This window comes from Callorhinus ursinus, unplaced genomic scaffold (genome assembly GCF_003265705.2).
Source record: "Callorhinus ursinus isolate GAN/ISIS: 27379988/994484 unplaced genomic scaffold, GSC_fseal_2.0 scaffold9, whole genome shotgun sequence".
Classification (NCBI taxonomy): Eukaryota; Metazoa; Chordata; class Mammalia; order Carnivora; family Otariidae; genus Callorhinus; species Callorhinus ursinus.
In genome coordinates this window covers 40,248,722-40,261,777 of record NW_027397071.1, presented here as the reverse complement: position 1 = coordinate 40,261,777, position 13,056 = coordinate 40,248,722, and the positions used below count along the sequence as shown (strand labels likewise).

At 36.6% G+C, this 13,056-nt stretch overlaps 1 protein-coding gene across 7 annotated transcripts in view; it reads left to right on the top strand.

The window, feature by feature from the left end:
- Window positions 1-13,056, top strand: part of TNNI3K (TNNI3 interacting kinase) — a 312,765-nt gene that overhangs the window by 18,721 nt on the left and 280,988 nt on the right. For all 7 annotated transcript variants that reach the window (XR_012379408.1, XM_073896522.1, XM_073896521.1 and 4 more), the window contains exons 3-4: window positions 18-103; window positions 8,427-8,524. Coding sequence is in view for 6 of the 7 variants with exons in the window: in XM_073896522.1 (XP_073752623.1) it covers window positions 18-103; window positions 8,427-8,524 (184 nt within the window). In the remaining variant the exon portion in view is untranslated. The remainder of the gene's footprint in view (window positions 1-17; window positions 104-8,426; window positions 8,525-13,056) is intronic.

Here is a 13,056-nt window from a genome sequence, read left to right as displayed (position 1 = left end):
AAAAACTTTTTTTTCAGCTCTGATGATGCCTTCAATAAAGTCAACTTAAATTACCGCACAGAAAATGGGCTGTCTCTACTTCATCTATGTTGTATTTGTGGAGGTGAGTGCTTGAAACTCAATACTTTACAAACTAGTTGTAGGTATATATGGTCAATGATTTGAGCTGCTTAATAGTCTACAAGAGAATTCTATTCGTGCTCAATTTTCTTTTTTGCTTTGTCCCTACAACCCTGATAACCTTCAGTTGAATCAGTAACTACCAGGCAGATGTTCCAATTGATTTAGTTCTGAATTTAAGTTTCATTGTGTTCCTACCCTGAACCAAGTCACTTAATTTGCTTGGAAATTAAAACAAAAAAATTCAGTATTGGCCATGCCAGTCAGGGATTAGGTTAAATTCAGAAGCACTTAAAGCATTCCCTAAAATATCATCGTGCAATCACTTTACAATCTGCAGTAAAATATGTGTAAGGTAAGATAAATGCCAAAGATAAAATCTCAAAGTGAAGATTGATCAAAGTGAAGATTTAGAGTTTAATTTGGCTCGTATTTTATTCAGTTTTGTTCATTAATGTATCCCAAGCACTGGCATATAGTAGATAATACATTTTTAAATTAATGAATGATTAATATTTACTTTGTTAATACAAACTAGTATTCATTGAACTCAGGTTTTAAATAAAAAACCCTAATGCAGAAATATTGATTCTAATCATATTCCTTAAGCATTCCTCCTGGAACAAACTAAACCGACTCTCCTTAACAGATCTTCAAAATTTAAAAAAAATGCTTTCCCAACCTTAGTTATTTCTTCCAGATTTCTCTGATCTAAATAAATAAGCTCTACTGCTAATGATGTTCTGAGGAATCCTGTACAACTAGATTTTTATCTAAGCCATTTTCACTGTTTATTAAACGAATTTTCATATTTTTATGTTTTAAAACCAACAGATGAGAGTACTACAGAGAAAAATGTAACATAAATGATTTAAATAAACAGCACTGATACAAATCTCTATAAGTCTAATAGAAATGTTCACTACTAAGGACGGCTGTCAATTAATAGAAGACTTTACAAATGACCCGCAGAACAGCAGTCTGACATTTTTAAAAAAAAAAAATTATTTTTTTTCCTTTTTATTGTTATATTACTCACCATACATTACATCATTACTTTTTGATGTAGTATTCCATGATTCATTCTCTGTGTGTAACACCCGGTGCTCCACGCAGAACGTGCCCTCTTTAATACCCTTCACCAGGCTAATCCATCATCCCACCGCCATCCCCTCTAGAACCCTGTTTGTTTTTCAGAGTCCATCGTCTCTCATGGTTCATCTCCCCCTCCGATTTCCCCCTTCATTCTTCCCCTCCTGCTATCTTCTTCTTTTTTTTAACATATATTATATTATTTGGTTCAGAGGTAGAGATCTGTAATTCAACAGTCTTGCACAATTCACAGAGCTCACCATAGCACATACCCTCCTCATTGTCTATCACCCAGCCACCCCATCCCTCCCTCCCCCAACCACACCAGCAACCCTCAATTTCTTTCTGGAGATTAAAAATTCCTCATATCAGTGAGGTCATATGATACCTGTCTTTCACTGATTGACTTATTTCACTCAGCATAACACCCTCCACTTCCATCCACATCATTGCAAATGGCAAGATCTCATTCCTTTTGATGGCTGCATAATATTCCATTATATATATCACATCTTCTTTATCTATTCATCTGTCGATGGACATCTTGGCTCTTTCCACAGTTTGGCTATTGTGGACATTGCTGCTATAAACATCGGGGTGCATGTACCCCTTCGGATCCCTACATTTGTATCTTTGGGGTAAATACCCAGTAGTGCAATTGCTGGATCGTATGGTAGCTCTATTTTCAACTTTTGGAGGAGCCTCCACACTGTTTCCCAGAGTGGCTGCACCAGCTTGCTTTCCCACCAACAGTGTAAGAGGGTTCCCCTTCCTCCACATCCCCGCCAACATCTGTCGTTTCTTCACTTGTTAATTACAGCCATTCTGACTGGTGTGAAGTGATACCTCATTGAGGTTTTGATTTGGATTACCCTGATGCCAAGCGATGTTAAGCACTTTTTCATGTGTCTATTGGCCATTTGGATGTCTTCTTTGGAAAAATGTCTGTTCATGTCTTCTGCCCATTTCGTGGTTGGATCATTTGTTCTTTGGGTGTTCAGTTTAAGAAGTTCTTTATAGATTTTGGATACTAGCCCTTTATCTGATATGTCATTTGCAAATATCTTCTCCCATTCTGTTGGTTGTCTTTTGCTTTTGTTGACTATTTCTTTTATTGTGCAAAAGCTTTTTATCTTGATGAGGTACCAATAGTTCATTTCCCTTGCTTCCCTTGCATTTGGTGATGTTTCTAGGAAAAAGTTGCTGCAGCTGAGGTTGAAAACGTTGCTGCCTGTGTTCTCCTTTAGGATTTTGATGGACTCCTGTCTCACATGTAGGTCTTTCAACCATTTGGAGTTTCTTTTTGTGTGTGGTGTAAGGAAATGGTTCAGTTTCATTCTTCTGCATGGGGCTGTCCAATTTTCCCAATACCATTTGTTGAAGAGACTGTCTTTTTTCCATTGGACATTCTTTCCTGCTTTGTCAAAGATAAGTTGACCATAGAGTTGAGGGTCCATTTCTGGGCTCTCGATTCTGTTCCATTGATCTATGTGTCTGTTTTTGTGCCAGTACCATACTGTCTTGATGATGACAGCTCTGTAATAGAGCTTGAAGTCTCGAATTGTGATGCCGCCAGCTTCGCTTTTCTTTTTCAACATTCCTCTGGCTATTTGGGGGTCTTTTCTGGTTCCATACAATATTTAGGATTGTTTGTTCCATTTCTTTAAAAAAAGTGGAAGGTATTTCGATGGGGATTGCATTGAATGTGTAATTGTTCTAGGTAGCATTGACATCTTCACAACATTTGTTCTTCCAATCCATGAGCATGGAACCTTTTTCCATTTCTTTGTGTCTTCCTCAATTTCTTTCATGACTATTTGATAGTTTTCTGAGTACAGATCCTTTGCCTCTTGGTTAGATTTATTCCTAGGTATCTTATGGTTTTGGATGCAATTGTAAATGGGACTGACTCCTGATTTTCTCTTTCTTCTGTCTTGTTGTTGGTGTATAGGAATGCCACTGATTTCTGCACATTGATTTTATATCCTGCCACTTTACTGAATTCCTGTATGAGTTCTAGCAGTTTTGGGGTGAAGTCCTTTGGATTTTCCACATAAAGTATCATATCATCTACAAAGAGTGAGAGTTTGACTTCTTCGTTGCTGATTTGGATGCCTTTTCTTTTCATTGTCTGATTGCTATGGCTAGGACTTCTAATACTATGTTGAATAGCAGTGGTGATAGTGGACATCCCTGCCACGTTCCTGACCTTAGGGTGAAAGCTCTCAGTTTTTCCCCATTGAGAATGATATTCGCTGTAGGTTGTTCATAGATGGCTTTTAGGATATTGAGATATGTACCCTCTATCCCTATACTCTGAAGAGTTTTGGTCAGGAAAGGATGCTGTACTTTGTCAAACGTTTTTTCTGCATCTATTGAGAGGATCATATGGTTCTTGTTCTTTCTTCTATTAATGTATTGTATCACATTGATTGATTTGCAGATGTTGAACCAAACCTGCAGCCCAGGGATAAATCCCACTTGGTCATGGTGAATAATCCACTAATGTACTGTTGTATCCTATTGGCTAGTATTTTGGTGAGAATTTTTGCATCCATGTTCATCAAGGATTTGGTCTGTAATTCTCCTTTTCGATGGGGTCTTTGTCTGGTTTTGGGATCAAGGTAATGCTGGCCTCATAAAATGAGTTTGGAAGTTTTCCTTCCATTTCTATTTTTTGCAACAGTTTCAGAAGAATAGGTATTAATTCTTCTTTAAATGTTTGGTAGAATTCCCCTGGGAAGCCATCTGACCATGGGCTTTTGTTTGTTGGGAGATTTGTGATGACTGCTTCTATTTCCTTAGTGGTTATAGGTCTGTTCAGGTTTTCTATTTCTTCCTGGTTCAGTTTTGGTAGTTGATACATCTCTAGGAATGCATCCATTTCTTCCAGGTTATCTAATTTGCTGGCACATACTTGTTCATAATACGTTCATACAATTGTTTGTATTTCTTGGGTGTTGGTTGTGATCTCTCCTCTTTCATTCATGATTTTGTTGATTCGGGTCATTTCTCTTTTCTTTTTGATAAGTCTGGCGAGGGGTTTATCAATCTTGTAAATTCTTTCAAAGAACCAGCTCCTAGTTTCGTTGATCTGTTCTACTGTTCTTTTGGTTTCAATTTCATTGATTTCTCTCTGATCTTTATTATTTCTCTTCTCCTGTTGGGTTTAGGCTTTATTTGCTGTTCTTTCTCCAGCTCCTTTAGGTGTAGGGTTAGGTTGTGTGTTTGAGACCTTTCTTGTTTCTTGAGAAAGGATTGTATTGCTATATACTTTCCTCTCAGGACTGCCTTTGCTGTATCCCAAAGATTTTGAACAGTTGTGTTTTCATTTTCATTGGTTTCCATGAATTTTTTTTAATTCTTCTTTACTTTCCTGGTTGACCCATTCATTCTTTAGTAGGATGCTCTTTAACCTCCATGTATTTGAGTTCTTTCTGAATTTCCTCTTGTGATTGAGTTCTAGTTTCAAACCTTTGTGGTCTGAAAATATGCAGGGAATGATCACAATATTTTGGTACTGGTTGAGACCTGATTTGTGACCTAGGATGTGATCAATTCTGGAGAATGTTCCATCGGCACTAGAGAAGAATGTGTATTCTGTTGCTTTAGGATGGAATGTTCTGAATATGTCTGTGAAGTCCATTTGATCCAGTGTGTCAATTAAAGTCTTTATTTCCTTTTGATCTTTTGCTTAGATGATCTGTCCATTTCAGTGAGGGGACTGTATAGGTACCCCACTATTATTGTTTGTTGTCGATGTATTTCTTTGCTTTTGTTATTAATTGCCTTATATAATTGGCTGCTCCCATGCTAGGCGCATAGATATTTACAATTCTTAGATCTTCTTATTGGATAGACCCTTTAGTAGGACATAGTGTCCTTCCTCATCTCTTATTACAGTCTTTGGTTTAAAATTTAATTTGTCTGATTTAAGGATTGCCACCCCAGCTTTCTTTTGGTGTCCATTAGCATGGTAAATGGTTTTCCACCTCCTCACTTTCAATCTGGGGGTGTCTTTGGGTCTAAAATGAGTCTTTTGCAGACAGCATATTGATGGGTCTGGTTTTTTAATCCAGTCTGATAGCCTTTGTTTTGTTTGGGGCATTTAGCCCATTTACTTTCAGGGTAACTATTGAAAGATATGAATTTAGTGCCATTGTATTGCCTGTAAGGTGACTGTTACTGTATATGGTCTGTGTTCCTTTCTGATCTATGCTGCTTTTAGGCTCTCTCTTTGCTTAGAGGACCCCTTTCAATATTTCTTGTAGGGCTGGTTTCGTGTTTGCAAATTCCTTTAGTTTTTGTTTGTCCTGGAAGCTTTTTATCTCTCCTTCTATTTTCAATGAGAGCCCAGCTGGATATAGTATTCTTGGCTGCATATTTTCCTCATTTAGTGCTCTGAAGATATCATGCCAGTCCTTTCTGGCCTGCCAGGTCTCTGTGGATAGGTCTGTTGCCAATTTAATGTTTCTACCATTGTAGGTTACATGTCTCTTCTCCCGAGCTGCTTTCAGGATATTCTCTTTGTCTCTGAGACTCGTAAGTTTTACTATTAAATGTCGGGGTGTTGACCTATTTTTATTGATTTTGAGAGGGGTTCTCTGTGCCTCCTAGATTTTGATGCCTGTTTCCTTCCCCACATTAGGGAAGTTCTCTGCTATAATTTGCTCCAATATACCTTCTCCTCCTCTCTCTCTTTCTTCTTCTTCTGGGATCCCAATTATTCTAATGTTGTTTCATCTTATGGTATCACTTATCTCTCGAATTCTGCCCTCGTGATCCAGTAGTTGTTTATCTGTCTTTTTCTCAGCTTCTTTATTTTCCATCATTTGGTCTTCTATATCACTAATTCTCTCTTCTGCCTCATTTATCCTAGCAGTTAGAGCCTCCTTTTTTGATGCACCTCATTAATAGCCTTTTCGATTTCAACTTGGTTAGGTTTTAGTTCTTTTATTTCTCCAGAAAGGTTTCTCTAATAATTTCCATGCTTTTTTCAAACCCAGCTAGTATCTTTAAAATCATGATTCTCAACTCTAGTTCCAACATCTTACTAATGTCTGCATTGATTAAGTCCCTGCCTGTTGGTACTGCCTCTTGTTCTTTTTGTTGATGTGATTTTTTTTCCGTCTTGTCATTTTGTCCAGAGGAGAATAGATGAATGAGAGAACAAACTGCTTACAGGGTAACAACATCCCCAGAAAATATACACTAAACAAATCAGAAAAGACCTGAAACTGGGGGGAAAAAAAGAAAAAAGAAAGAAAAAAGAAAAAGATAAAAACAAACAAAAACAAAACAAAACAGAATATGATCAAATATGATCAGGCTGGTGCATAGATCAGTGCCACACAGTAGATTTTGGGCATATCTTGGCCTGTTAGAAGAAAGTGCCTCCCAAAATTTTAAAGAAAGAAAAACTTATATATGTACAAAAATAAGGGTTAATACGATGAAGGGATGGAATATGACTCTAAAGATGAAAATATAAAAGATTTTATAAAAGGAATTGATAAAAAGTTGGTTGAAAAAAGAAAGAATAGGATTTAAAAAAAAAAAAGAAGGGAGAGAATGTGATCAGGCAGGAGACTAGAACAAAGCCATACACTAGAGATTTAGGGTATATTTTGATCTGTTAGAAGAATCTCTATCTCAAAATTTTAAAGAGAATACAACTTATATATATATATGCCAAAAATAAGGGTAACTACTTACTATGAGGGGATAGAATATGACTCTAAAAATGAAAAATAAAAAATATCTTTTAAACAAGGGATTGATAAGATGTTGGTTGAAAAAGGGAAAAAAAATTTTAAAAAAGACAGTTAAAAAAATTAACTTTGAAAGACTAAGGAATCATGGTAAAAAAATCATGAATTCTATGTGCAGTATTCCCCTAGTGCTGGAGTTCTGCCATTCTCATTGATCGGTAAACTTGGTCTTGGCTGGCTGTTCTTGCTGATCTTCTGAGGGAGCGGTCTGTTGTCACGGTTCCCAAATGTCTTTGCCGGAGGCGGAACTGCCCCACCCTTGCTGGGTCCGGGCTGAGTTATCTGCTCCCGTTTGCTCTCCGGAGCTTTTGTTCCCTGAAAGCTTTCCCTACAGCTTTGGAGGATGAGAGTGAAAATGGTGGCCTCCCAGTATCCGCCCCAGAGGAGCCGAGAACTCAGGCCCAGCTCCTCAGTGCGCCCCCAGAGAAAAGCAGTCAATCACTCCCATCTCCCTGGTCTCTGGCTGCACTCTGTGCTCACCTGGCCTGTGATCCAGCATTTCTACATCTGGCACCCAACCCATGTGGAGTCTCTAAACCCAGCATATCCCTGCGGTGTGCTTTTGTGGGGGAGGAAGGGGAGTCTCCCTGAATCTGCCACTTGTTGGGTTCCTGATGGAAGAGCAGTGGCCCGACTGTGCCATGGATCACAGTTTATGGCAACCCCGAGCTGAGAGCCCGCGCCTTGGCTCGGTCTCTGCAGCCGGCTTCCCTGCTCCGATACCTGGGAGGTCTGCCACACTCAGGCACCCCCGGTCTTTCTGTGACCCCAAGTGTCCTGAGACCACACTGTCCCGTGAGGGTTCCACTCCCTGTGTAGTCACTGGAGCGACGTCCCTCGGCGAAGCCAACTTCTAAATGTTCCGATTTTGTGCTCCATGGCTCTATCACTTGCCAGAAGTGGCCAATGGAGGCCCCCTCCCCTGCCATCTATCCTCCCGAATATTGCCTTGGATTCACTTCTCCGCACATCCTACCTTCCAGAAAGTGGTCGCTTTTCTGTTCAGAGAGTTGTTGCTTTTCTTTTCTTCGATCTCCTGTTGAGTTCGTAGGTGTTCAGAATGGTTTGATCCCTATCCAGCTGAATTCCTGGGACCAGAAAAAATCCAGGTCTCCTCCTCCTCCACCATCTTACTCCTACCCCTATTTATTTATTTGACAGAGAGAGAGCAAGAGCACCAGTGAGTTGGTAGGGGGAGGGAGATAAGCAGACTCTTTGTTAAGCACAGAGCCCAAGGCTGGTGATCCCAAGACCCTGAGATCATGACCTGAGCCAAAACTGAGAGTCAGACGCTTAACAGCCTGAGCCACCTGAGCTACCCAGGTGCCACAATTTGACATTTTCATTCATCAGTGTGAATTTATCATTAAATCAAAGAGAAATTTTAAAGTCACTTGGTCTACTCCCACAATAATTTAACCTTTTTTCACTTTTCTCTTTAAGGTAACAAGTCACATATTAGAACCCTTATGTTAAAAGGGCTTCGCCCGTCTCGACTAACAAGAAATGGATTTACAGCCTTGCACTTGGCAGTTTACAAGGTACAATATTTTTGTTCCCATAATACTGTATTACAACTTAAGATAATGTGCATCTTCAGACTGCTGCTGCCCTTCTTCCTCCTCTCCTCCTCCTCCTCCTTCTTCTTCTTTTTTCTTCCTTTGTGTGTGTGTGTGTGTGTGTGTGTGTGTGTGTGTGTGTGGCAAATTGGTAATCATGAAAAACATTCAGAGTGACCAGAGTATTACATTACTAGGCGAAGCTCTTTCTCTATATTGACCTGGTATCATCTATATACCAGACACACACTCTTTGTAACATTTTCCATGTTTAACTCATTTAAGTCTCACAAGAAACCTGTAAGTGAATACTATTATTGTCCCCAAGATTACATGGTTAGTCAGTGGATTAGCCAGGATTTAGGAGCTGGCCGTCTGGTCCCCTTGCTAGAGCTTCTCACCAGGAGGCCAAGCTGCCTCTGTGCAGTAGAGGATGAGGTTGCGTTTGAGGATGAAAGAAGCACATTGAAGCTACATTTCTTTTTCTGCACATTTTCCTTAATTAAAAATATCTCTAGAGGCACCTGGGTGGCTCAATTGGTTAAGCATCTGACTCTCAATTTTGGCTCAGGTCATGATCTCAGGATCGTAAGAGCCAGCCCTGAGTACGGCTCCACACTGAGTATGGCTCCACACTGAGTATGGAGTCTGCTTACGATTCTCTCTCTTCCTCTCTCTCTGCCCCTCCCCCCCCACTACCCCACATGTGGGCACTCATGCAACATTCTCTCTCTCTCTCTCAAATAAATAAATAAAATCTTTAAAAAATACCTCTAGAGTTCCCTTTAGTTTCCTTTTATTTTTCCTACTTTTTCTTCAGTTTATTTCCTTGCATCAGTCCCTGTTTCCCAACTAATCTCAGTACCTGATCAGAAAGTAAATATAAAAGTGGGTTTGAAAAACTGGGATACTCACTATTGGGATAGATCCTTGAGATTGTCATAAATATAAATTTATACAATATATAAAATAAATATAAATTGTTCATTTTCTAATCATAATAAGTTTTTACTTCCTCTGCACTTATGAGTTAAGTATTATACTAGGTTTTATATATATTATTTCTTTAACTATTAATGTAACTTAGTGAGATGCATAATAGGGTTTATTTTATAAAAAGGAAACTGAAGGTTAAAGTTAGCTATCTAGTGAATGTCAGAATAGTGATTGGAATCAAGTGCAGTTGGCTCATACTCTCAGACTCTTATTGTTATATTGCATATTTTGTTCTTTCTCAGTTTCATGTGAATCTCTGACAGGATTTTATTTCAGTTTTGTATGTGCAGGACTTGGGAGTGGGGGCAGCTGTTGCTCAGATCAGGATCACTTCACACTACATTCCCTCTCCCAAACTTTAGAGTTTATCACGGTGAGAGGAAGACAGCCATATTTTCCCACAATTCAGATTCACATATTCTTGTGATTCATAGTACAAATGCTCTAATAGTCATCCTTTTTTTGCGCCCAGCCAATTCCTAGTCAGTTTTATTTTGTTTTTGTTTTTTGTTTTTTCTGGGAGAAAACGTCAGTTATGTGCTAAATTGTCCTAATCATCCTGTGAAACTTGAATTTAGGCTGAATTCAGGATGTGGGAAACTGTGTCTGATGCTGGCTTTTCTGCTGAATAGCAGGAGGTGAAAGTAGAAGAGCTCCAAGGAATAGGAAGCAAGATAAGGCAGTATGTGAAACTATGAATTCTGAATCTGACTGGGAGATTCCTTTCTATATTAGTTTGTTTTCCTAACACTTAGTATGACACAACCATAGACATGCATTCTGAATGATTTAGTGCTACAATCTTTACAGAATTTCTTCTACTTCTGTTTATCAAAACTAAATTTCCATATTTAGAATTTCCTTTGCTCTATTTCTTCTGTTTTCATATATTTTACAGAAGGATATATGGACTAGCTTGTTTTTCAGCAAGTTTAAACAAATTTAGAGTCTTAGGACATAAGGTAGGCAAAAATTTTGAAAAGGCTATAATTGAGTGTATGATTATTCTACCTATTCCTTAACAAAGGCAAAAACAAATTAAATTTACAATTTCCTTTAAAACACAGAAAGAATATAAAGTAGCCATTCATACTACCATTGCATTAAATCTAGTTCTAATTATCCATTCCCTGACCTGCCTAAGAAAAAGAAAATCCATTTACATCATCACAATACAATGATCAAAATCAGAAAATTTAATATTGATGCAATACTATTATCTAATCTATAGTCCAAATTTGAATTTGGTTAGTTATATTATTAGTGTCATTTATGAAAAGCTGTTTATTTTTTTGTTGTTCAGGATTGATTCCAGAATCATTCATTTTTAGTTTTCTTGTCTCTGAATCTCTTTTATCTGAAAGAAATGTCCTTGCCTTTATTTCCTTTTCTTTTCTTTCCTCTCTTGATTTTAATATTTTGGTGCATACAGAACAGTTACTTATATATATTTATTTGGATATTTATAAATATTGCAAGTGAACTTTATTTTTTCTTACCACTCACAAAATGAATAATTTGATTTTCACATCTTTTTATTGGTCACATCAGCTGGTTAGCACTCCTCTTACTTGTTTTGTTTGTTATTGCTTTGTTTTTGTTCAGTTTTTTAAATAGGGGCTAGATTTATTGAGGTATAAATTGTGCACAATAAAATTCACAATTTTAAGTGGATAATTTGATGACTTTTAAAAATGTATATAGTCATTATACTATCATCACAGTCATGATATAGGACTTTTCTATCATATAAAAAAGTTCTCTCGTACCTTTTTTGCAGTCAATTTCCTCCTCTATCCCCCTGACCTCTGGAAATCACTATGTGTTTTCTATCAGTATAATTTTTCCCTTTCTAGAATTTACCTAAATGCAATCCATTCAGTATGTTTTCTTTTATGTATGGTTTCTATCACTTATCATGATACTATTGTTGTGTGTTCAGTAATTCATTTATTTTATTGTGGATCTATATTCCTTTCTATGGATATAATACTATTTGTTTAACAATATACTTGTTATGGGCGTATGGGTTGTTTCCATATTTTTGCTGTTATAAATAAAGCTGCTATTAATATTCATGTACAGATCTTTGTTTGAACATTTGTTTTTATTTCTCTTGGGCAATGCGTAGGAATGGAATTGATGGGTCATATCATAAGTGCATGTTTATTTTATAAGAAATGCCAAACTCTTTACCAAATTGGCTATATCATCTTCCATTTCCATCAGCAATGTATTTGTTTCTAGTGATTATGTTATATACTCTTGCCAACACTTGTCAATACTTTTTATTTTAGCCTTTTAATTGAATATATATTAATATTTCATGATTAATGTGCCTATCTCTAGTGACTAATGAAGTTGAATCAATTTCCGTGTGCTTGTCATCTTTTTTTTTTTTTTTGCTGTAGTGTCTGTTCAAATCTTTATCCCATTTTTAAATTCGGTTTATTGTTTTCTTGAATTATAAGAAAAGATCTCTATGTATTTGGATATGGGTCCTTTGTTGGATATATATTTTGAAAAATTTTCTCCAGTCTGTGGCTTGCCTTTTCATTTTCTTGTAGCAAAACTTGTATGCATTATTTGTTAACTGATTAGTGATTACACTATGGATCTTCAATAAACACATGCACTGACTATTAATATCAGTCTACTTCACTTTAAACGTAGGAACCATCCATAGTATAGTTCCACTTTATCTTCATTCTTTATACTATTGCTGCGATATACATTATTTCTATACATGTTATAAATTCTAATATATGGTTAGAAATTTTCTAATAAACATTTCATATCTTTTAGAGAAAATATCTTTAATTTTCAGCAGATTGGTTATAATAAGCCTATGTATAATTTTCTCTGTTCAGTGATTTTTAGAGTCCATTGAGCTTCTTAAATCTGTAAGTTTATGCTTTCATCAAGTTCAGAAATTTTGATCTTTATTTTTTTAAATATATATGTTAGAATGGTAATCTTTCACAGGTTACCAAGTCTCTGTTCATTTTCTTCTATCTTCTTTCTCTCTGTTCTTAAATATTGATTATTTCTAATTACTTGATTTCAAGTTCAAAAACGATTTCTCTGACATCTCCCATCTGATGATAATCTGCTAAGAGTTATTCATTTCAGATACTATACTTTTCAGTTCTAGGATTTCCCTTGATGTTAAAATATAATTTCAATTTCTCTTCTATGATTACCCATCTGTTCCTTTATTTTTCCATATTTTCCTTTAAATTCTTGATTCTATCATTAATGACTGTTTTAAATGCCTTATCTGTTGTTTCTAACATCTGGATTACCTCAGTGTTTATTTCTATTGAGTGTTTTTCTCTTGACTTCATATTACATTTTCCAGTTTTTTCACATTTTTATTAATTTTTTATCGCATGTTAGACATTATGTATTATTTGTTACAATAAATCATCATGTCATCTTCCTTTAAAGGGTGTAGATTTTTTTTTTTTTGGAAGGCAGTTACATTTCACCTAGTCAATCTTGATTTGATTTTTTGT